We start from the raw sequence: 9,180 nt of genomic DNA, 5'->3' as shown, positions 1-9,180 counted from the left end.
TGATAGGGTCTAGTCTTCTCTGGAACTGGCCACCTTCTCCACCAAAATTTTTTTTTAAATGTTCTTCTGCTAAAAAATCAGAAAGTGAGAGCAAGAAGAGGAAACTAAAGCTCACTTGAACCTAGTACAGTTTCTCTAAGTACTGAATCAAAAGTGCACTGGAAGCTGGGTGTGGTGTGCATGTCTATAATCCTAGTGATGCAGGAGCTAAGGCAGAAGGCTTACAAGTTCAAGGCCAGCCTCAGCAACTTAGTAAGACCTTTAGCAATTCAATGAGATCCTGACTTAAATTAAAAATAATAATAAAAAGAGCTGAGAATAAGGATGTAGCTCAATTGTAAAATACCCCTACATTTGATACTTAGTACCCCCCTCAAAAAAAAGTGCACTGAAAATCAAAAGTAGCATAGGGATCAAGGTTTTGTTAGATATACCTCTGCTAGCCTTTGTTTGTCTGACTAGTATAGACAAGATCCTTATGAAAAGAGAAGGAATATAAGCTAAATATTCCTTCAAGGAAAAACTGATTATGTGATGGTATTTAGTATTTTACTAAATTATTACCAAATTATTTAGTAATAATTTAGTAAAATTATTGAAAGGGTGTCTTTCCCATGTTAATAAGGTACTTGTCAAATGTAAAGTGAGATTTAGTTATGAGTCTGAACCAAGTGACAAATTAATTTTTATTAAGAAATCATTGCTTGAGGAAAAGGAAATTCTAGCACTTCTCTTCAACAACTAAACTAACAATAAACTAAAATTAATTAAAATTTTTAATGAGGTCAACTTTTCCAAAAAGAAGAATTCAGCAGGCAAATAACCAAAAGAATAGAAAATTGCCCTGTTTTGGTTTTTCATGCTGCACATTTTATAAAGATAATACACAGTGTTTACACATCTTGGGAGAACTATCTGATATGAGAAAGTATTTTGTGTAACAAACACTAGTCAGTAAACAAATTCTAATTATCTGAATTCAGTGTTTCTACTACTTACACAGGTAGGAGTCAGAGTCACTTAACAGGAAGATCTTCCATGTAAGCAGGCAGACATAAGGAATGTAGAGTGCTCTCTCCCCACAGATGACAGATGTGCAACCAGTTCATGATTTATACTCTCCATAGACACAGCTCCCCTTGTAGTGTGATACAAATGGGCAGTGGAGGAATACCAAGGGACCTAGTTTGCACTAGTCACAAGCCTCTGTTGTTCAGGTTTCTTTCTCAACATGGGATTATTTACTCTGAAAATTTAGAGATGAAATTTAAAGACAATGGATTTTTTTCACTCATGAATTCTGGTGTATTCTCAAAGGTACTCTATTTTCTTGTGTGTGGATAGTTTCTATCCACAACTATATACAATTAGATTATTTAATGTCAATTTTTATTGAATTCTATTTTATTTTATTTCATTTTCAGTAAGTTCCATAAATGCCTTCTACTTTAGAATTCTTTGTGTGAATTTCTCAACATGAGCAAGAGTTGAGAATTAATTCTTCTTGGCAAATCATTTCTTGAGGAAGGGTTCTAAATGTTGGTCATGGGGAGGGAAAGGCTATCAGGAGATATTCCAGAGGGGAAGAAATTCTAGCTGAGGACCCTCAAGAAGCCCATACCTCCTCAGAAGCATTTGAGACAAGCAGTAAGTTTCTAAGAACTGACTCTGATTATATTTATGAGTCAATCACTGTCAAAGGACCAATAAGGTGGGAATTCTTTTTTTTAATGTAAGCAATTTTAGAACTTATGTATAGAATACAGAACTACTCACTTTTAGTAGAATTGATGCAATTAAATAAAGGTAAATTAAATGTTGACAAAGGAAAGACATAGGTAATTGTTATGGTTTAAATGTGATATCCTCCCAAAAGCTCACGTATGAATGCAAGAAGGTTTGGAGGGGAATTGATTGGGCCATAGCCATAACATAATCAGTGAATTATTCCTTGATGGTATTAACTGAGTGATAACTGGAGGCAGGTGGAGTGTGTCGGGAGGAAGTGGGTCACTGGGGGCATGGCTATGTGGTATATATTTGTATCTGGCCAGTGGAGTCTCTCTGCTTCCTGATCACCATGTGAATTGCTTCCCTCCACCACACTTTTCCACCATGATGTTCAGCCTCACCTTGAGCTCTGAGGAATGGAGCTGGCCTTCTATGGACTAAGACCTCTGAAACCAGAAGCCCTCAAAATAACTTTTCCTCCTGAAGTTGTCCTGGTCAGATCCTTTTAGTCACAGCAGCGAAAAAGCTGACTAAAATATAATCATTAGACAATGCAAATAACAGGGACTTTATAGAGAGGGAAACCTGGTTCTGAATATTGTTCCTAACATATGAACTGTTTGGTCTTGGAAGAGTTGCTTAACCTCTCTGAGAATCAAAAGATCTAATCTACAAATTATAAGGGGCATTAAAATATTTAGAAGATTAACTAAAATACATTATACCAATTACCCGGAGCATAGTATGCAATTAATAAAAATGGATTTCTCCTGTCACCTTTATTCTGCATCCTCTCTGTATTTATACCTTATATCTGATGTTTGATTAATTTTCTCTTTTACGTTGCTTTTGCAATCATCCTCAAGGAATTCATATTTTATCCCAGTGTGCTGGCAAGTGTCTTGAATATAGAAATTTGCTAATCTTTCTCAAATTTCCCCACTGTGTTGTAGTCTCCTCTGCACTATACTTCATGTTGAAATAATTGGTCCTTGATTCCCAAAGTCTGCGCTCCATGTCCTACTTAGATGCTTCTTTAACTCTTGTACTTCCTTACTGTTTAGCAGCCATTAAAACCTTGTTTCTTTTCAGGGTCCTATCAATTACATTCTTCATGAGATGAGGAGTTGTGTATTATTTATCAACAGGGCTTGATGCCTGTTGCAATGCCTGGCATATATTAGTCACACAAGAAACATGCATTGACTGTGATTCATCACACCCTAGACAAGCCAGCACTGTAAGAATGCTATGAAAATACTGGTCAACAGTGTGACTTTAATTAGCAGCTTTCTCCTACCACCCAGGTACCAGGTAAGTTATGAGACGTGGTGGGCAACCTGACTTAGACATTGTTGTGCTGTTGCTCTAACAGAGTTGTGTTGACTGTAAGGGTCGGTGGTCTCCAGAGGTAGCATGTAAACAGTGGAGACCAGGAAGGGGTTTCAAGGGTGCAGAGAGGAAGCACAGAGAGGGTGGTGGTAAGAGCAAAAGCATTGGTCTGGAGGTAGGATTTAGGGTTCAAGTTTACCAAACTTGAACTCTATGGCCTGGAACCATTCCTGGATCAAGTGTCTTTGTCTTACCTTTTCTAGTCTCATTTCCCTTTTTGCTCTGCTTTAAAAAAAAAAAAATTAAGAAATAAGCCAGGGCTGGGGAGATAGCTCAGCTGGTAGAGTGCTTGCCTTGCAAGCACAAGGCCCTGAGTTCGATCCCCAGTACCGCAAAAAAAAAAATAAATAAATAAAAAATAAAGAAAAAGAAATAAGCCAATAAGCCAATCCCCAAAAACCAAAGGCCGAGTGTTTTCCCTGAGAAGTGGATGATGGTATATAATGAGGGTGGGGGGATGGGGGTGAGAGAAGAATGGTGGAACTTTAGATTATGTAGAGGGAAATGAGAGGGGTATGAAAGATGGTGGAATGAGACAGACATCATTACCCTATGGACATGTCTGATTACACGAATGGTATGAATCTACATCGTGCACAATCATAGAAACAAAAAGATGTACCCCATTTGTGTACAATGAATCAAAATGGAGCCTGTAAAAATTAAAAAAAAATTAAAAAAGAAATGAATTTGGCTGAGTCTCCTTGTTATAATCATTCACATAAATCATTCTTCAGTCTTTCTTGAATCAAGGGGTGGAAATAAAAATTATTGTTATTATGAATCTTGGATCTAGCAGTACCAATTCAAGTAATATATCCCAGGAAGATAACCACACAAAGACAAAAAAGGATATTCTATGGAATACTGTTAATAGTAGTAAAAAATATAAATAATCTGAACATTCTCTAATATGGGATGAAATAAAGAAACTAAGGTATAATCAATGCAACAAGATATTTTGCAATCACTAAGCTAATGATATAGTTATATTGCTGTTAACCAATATATTCATGATATATGATTGAGTACAAAATACAGATATTAAGAAAACAGGTATAACAAAAACAAACATGTATATCTCTATGGGCCCATTTATACAAGGAGGGGAAACTGACAGTAGCTCTCTCTGGTCTGTCTTGGAGTTACTACCTTCAATGTACTTTTCTTTAGTACTCGAAGTTTTGTTTTGTTCTTTGTAGTAAGTCTGTATGATTTTAATCAAAGGGAGAGAAAAATCTTTAGTTTTGCTCCAAGAAAGATGCATGTTTCTTATGTGTGCTCAGAAATTGAGCTTTGCTCCAGGTCCTCTAGCCAAGTATACTGCACTCTTTGAATTATTGTCTGTGAATAAAATCCACAAATGGGAGTACCCAGACTACTGATGTAAAATAGTCTGAGTATCACAGCACCTCCTAATTTGGAATGTACCTCTGTATATTTAGCAAATTTTGTTTTAATAATGATTTCAAAAAGTTTCATGGAATGAGATGGCTATTTAATTTTTATTTATGGTCAAGATTGCTGCTACCAAATTTTAGAAACCAAATTTGCTTTTGGATTTGTCCCAACTTTTAACAAAATCAATTATGATACTCTACACTAATTATGGTAACCTGAAATTGTGAAGTCAGGTGGATACTTACTAAATAACAAGTTTTTAAAATGAAACTAAATATAAATTTTAAATAAAACTCTGATACTTCCGAGTGTCCCAGACTCTACTTAGTTGGCAAAAAGGGAAGAAGAGTCATTGAGATGAAGCATGGTAGATTTTGAAAGTGGTTTTGAGAGCATGGACTGAGGAGTAAAAAAGATAGGGCAAGAAGTTTTATAATAAAGTTGTCTTGACAACAAGAGATTCAAATATCATTTTTCTGCATTGCTATCTATACATTAATAGAGATTAAAATATGCTTTTTCTGACTTCACAGACCGACAGACACGACTGGGCTGCTTCCACGAGGTGGTGTCCACAATATTTCCTGATGTGAGACTACTAGACAGACTGGCCCAGATGCCAGTTCCTATTCCTATATTTTTTTCTTCCATTCTCTTTCCTTTAAACAAATAATGTCTGTTATCCTAGAACCCACAGAGATTATGCTCATCAATCTGTAGTAAAACTCTATGGAAACTAACACAGGCTATATGGAATCACTTCCTATCTTGGCAATAGTCCTGGAGAGGTAGGATAATATTATATCCTGGATAATATTATACATTATCACATATTATACTCACACTGAGTTATTTAGTGTGCATCTCTTCATTCATATGTCTGTTAGAACCAAATGTTATAATGAAGCAGGGAGAAGAGAGTGAAAATCTAGTACTGAAAATTCCCACCTGTTTCAATGCTTCCTGTTCACTGAATAGATGGAGACTGTCAGCAGGGCACATAAGGTACTTCTCAATCCATTCCTGACATCCTTGAGGCTTCATCTCTGTGCAATGGGGGCTGAGCTTATTCTATCCCCATACAAAGAGGCTGCTCTTCCCTTTTGTTCATTTTATTTCCTGTGACAAATTGTGTTGTGTCAACTTAAGCTAGAAACTGCTTTTGCTCAGTTTCTTTCTGGATCCCACATTAAAGGGACATGTGTGAGATTTGGAAAGCAGAAGTGAAGCTCCTGAATGACTTTGAACACACAGCCAGAGTACCTATCATAGTCATCATCATCCTGAGATAATGGTTACTCTGGTCAACTTATATGAGCTTTGGAAAGAGAGTTAAAATAGCAATAATGTCGGATGCTTCATTTCTCCTTGGATTTGCTTAGGAAGAGCATGTGGAGCTGTTCTGAGAAAAAAAAATTGAGCTAATAAAATGCATGGACACCTTTGTAAGTCGTAAAAGTCCTTTACTAAGGTAAAAAATGATTATGACTCAAAGGTTTCCATCTACTTTTCATTTTTTCTCACTTTACTGGTCCTAGTAGATGAAAGAAAATGCTGTCCTCAAACCATATGTGACTGTCACATATTTTGTGTTATTTTGAGCATCATTTAAGAAGATGAGTATGTGTTGAATGAATGAATCTCTTGTTAAATTCCAGATGGGAAAGGACACTCACCTTGGAAAGTGAATTGCAAAATGCTCCTGCCATAAGTGACCTATTACCTCTTTGAGACCTTCAGTGAGATTTATCTTGACCTGAAGCCTGAGAGCTCCTCCTGTTCCTTTGACTCTTCAAAAAAAAAAAAAAAAAAAAAAATACTGCCTTAGGAATAGTCAAAAGAAATCTCCTAAAGGATTAAATTTCTGCAATCACTAGAGGATAAATCATCTGCTGAACACCTCCAAACTCAACTTTTATTTCAACTACTATAACATGAGAATAGCAGTAATTTAATGAACATCTCAGTACCTAAAAATGCTATATTCAAATCATCAAATTACAAATACTGACCTCTAGAAGCTAAAATGTTCAACAGAACATGTAGATCAAGAGAGTCCTGGGGAATTCTCCATTGAGAAGAGATGTTTTATTAAAAGTGTTTTAGAGTAATGAGTAGTTTCTCAATAGATATGCCAGAGTGGGGGTAGATTCAAAACAACACGCACATTCATGAAAGGCTCATTAAGTCCATGAACTTTAGAAACCTCAAGATCAAGATGTCCTATGCAGAGGTGTGATGTCATCTGGCCAGGTCAGAGAACAGAGTCTATCTAACCAATTATTCTGATATCACTATAAGAATTATTATGAAAGATGAAAACAAGATTATAAGAGACAAAATTTGGTGAAAGAAGTTTATGGGTAGGAGGAAGTAGAGAATGCAAAAAGACTGGGAGAAGACATTCAAGGAGACAATAGATATGACCCTAAAACTCAGGTTTGTGCGTGGAGTTTAGTCTTGGTGAACAATTTATATGTGTGTGCACACACATACACACACATACTCACACATTGACACACATTCTAAAAGACAGGTATATCTGCTATATAGATACACACAGGACACTTGTATATTCAATTCAAAAGTACATATTGGGATAAAGAATGTTTTCTTAAACTTCTTCCTTATTCATCCTTTTCACTTAATGTAGATCAGATTTTATCAATATTGTGAACCTCACATCAATTCTTTCTGAAAAAAAGGTTTAAGCCAGAACAAATAAAATTGTAGTTGGAAGTTCTTTCTGCTTCCTTCTTCCCTCTCCTGTCACTCACATGTTCCATAGCCCAGCCTACCACATGTTCCAGCTCTCTCACTCCCCCAATAGGAAATAATAATCTCTAGTGGTTTGTTTTTATTTGTTTGTTTTTTGTACTGGGGATTGAACTCAGGGGCAGTCAACCACTGAGCCAAATCCCCAGTCCTATTTTGTATTTTCTTTGAGACAGGGTCATACTGAGTTGCTTAGTGCCTTGCTTTTGCTGAGGCTGTCTTTGAACTCACAATCCTCCTGCCTCAGCCTCCTGAGCCCCTGGAACTACAGGCATGCACCACTGCACCTGGCAGCAGTAATAATCTCAAGGGAGATTTAGATCCACTCAGATATACTACATGGCTGTCAATGATTGAAAGCCCAACTATATCTTCTCCCCAGATGTTCACAAGTTAAAAGGAAAAAATATCTATGTGAGCGAATAGAGTGAGATTCTAAATTGCTAATTTTGGAAATTCAGAAATCAGAAGACTGGAGAGAGTTTCTTTTTGTTGGAGATGCCTTTGCCAGGAGCTCAGAAATGAGCTGTGTTTCTTTTGTATACCAGGAAGACGAGATTTACTGCTCATGCTTAGAAGTCCGTTACACCATCTGAAGAATCTCCTTGTTGAGTCAGTTGGTGGTTCTATCTTTGGGATGTAAGAACATCTAAGATTCCCCGCGAGAAAAGAATCTTCAAAAATGGGGAGCAGTGTCTAAGAATGAGATGGAAACAGGCTTAGGGTGGAAGAGTCAGGGCGGAAGATCATTCCTGTGACTATCATCCTCAATGCCTTGCGAAACCAAGGATAAAACATGCCATATATAATGGGATTGAAAGTGGAATTGAAATACCCCAGCCAGAGGAAGACATTGTACAAATCTTCAGGGGTTGTAAAATTAATGAAAGGGTCTGTGATTGTTAGGATAAAAAAGGGCAGCCAGCACAACACAAACACCCCCATGACGATGCTTAACGTCCTGGTGGCCTTGCTTTCCTTTTTGGATGTTGCCTTTGTCTTGCTTTCTGAGCCAACCTCTTTCATCCTAGGACCCATGCCAATCTGCTTAGCATGCTTCCTGGCTACTGTAAAAATGTGTATATAAATTCCCACCATGACTGTGCCAGGGAAAAAGAAAGCTATACAGGAGGCCAGCACCCCCCAGAGCTTGTTAAATATCAACATACACAAACCCGTACAGTTGACTGCTGCAACAAAATCTTCTGTACCAATTATGTTTAATTCTGAGAATATCAGGCCAAAGGCAAAAAATATGGGAATGGACCAGCTGATAAGTAGAAAGACCTCTATAACAGGCATTGTGATTTTGGTGACATAGTGCAAAGGATCACAAACAGCATAGTAGCGATCAACTGAGATGAAGCAGAGGTGGAAAATGGAGGTAGTGCAGAGCATGATGTCGAAGCAGCTGTGGACTTTGCAAAAGAGGTCTCCAAAGTACCAGCAGGACTCGATGGACCTGATCATACTGAAGGGCATGACCACACAGCTTAGTAGAAAGTCCGTGGTGGCCATGGAGAGGACCAGGAAGTTGGTGGGGGAATGGAGCTGCTTGAAGTGAGCGATGGAAATGATCACGACCATGTTGCCCAGCATGGTCAGCACGATAGCGCTGACCATGACCACATACATAGCACAGACAATGGGCATGGACCTCTCACTCCTACGGCATGAATTATTAATGAAAGCAAAGCAAAATTGTACTTCTGGAGGATTCCAAGAGTCAGGTGAATTCATCGTCTTTATCCTGGTGGTATTATGAATCTTTTTTAAAAGTACTATATTTCCTTTCTTTCTGTGAAAGAAAGAAGAAAAACAATAAAAGTTATTGGCAGGACAACTTTCTATACAAGCCCAGGTAATCTGCACTTCCAATCC

General features: G+C 37.5%; 1 protein-coding gene across 1 annotated transcript; it reads right to left on the bottom strand.

The window, feature by feature from the left end:
- Window positions 1–7,995: 7,995 nt before the first annotated feature.
- On the bottom strand, window positions 7,996–9,039 carry LOC306665697 (trace amine-associated receptor 4; the record flags this gene model as incomplete). Its single annotated transcript, XM_079147351.1, has 1 exon — window positions 7,996–9,039. One exon carries the CDS (start codon window positions 9,037–9,039, stop codon window positions 7,996–7,998), a length of 1,044 nt encoding a protein of 347 aa, XP_079003477.1.
- Between the last annotated feature and the right edge of the window lie 141 nt (window positions 9,040–9,180).

This window comes from Sciurus vulgaris (genome assembly GCF_902686455.1).
Source record: "Sciurus vulgaris genome assembly, chromosome: 7".
NCBI classification, from domain to species: Eukaryota; Metazoa; Chordata; class Mammalia; order Rodentia; family Sciuridae; genus Sciurus; species Sciurus vulgaris.
Note: the sequence above shows the minus strand (reverse complement) of the source record. Positions and strands in the feature narration are given on the sequence as shown.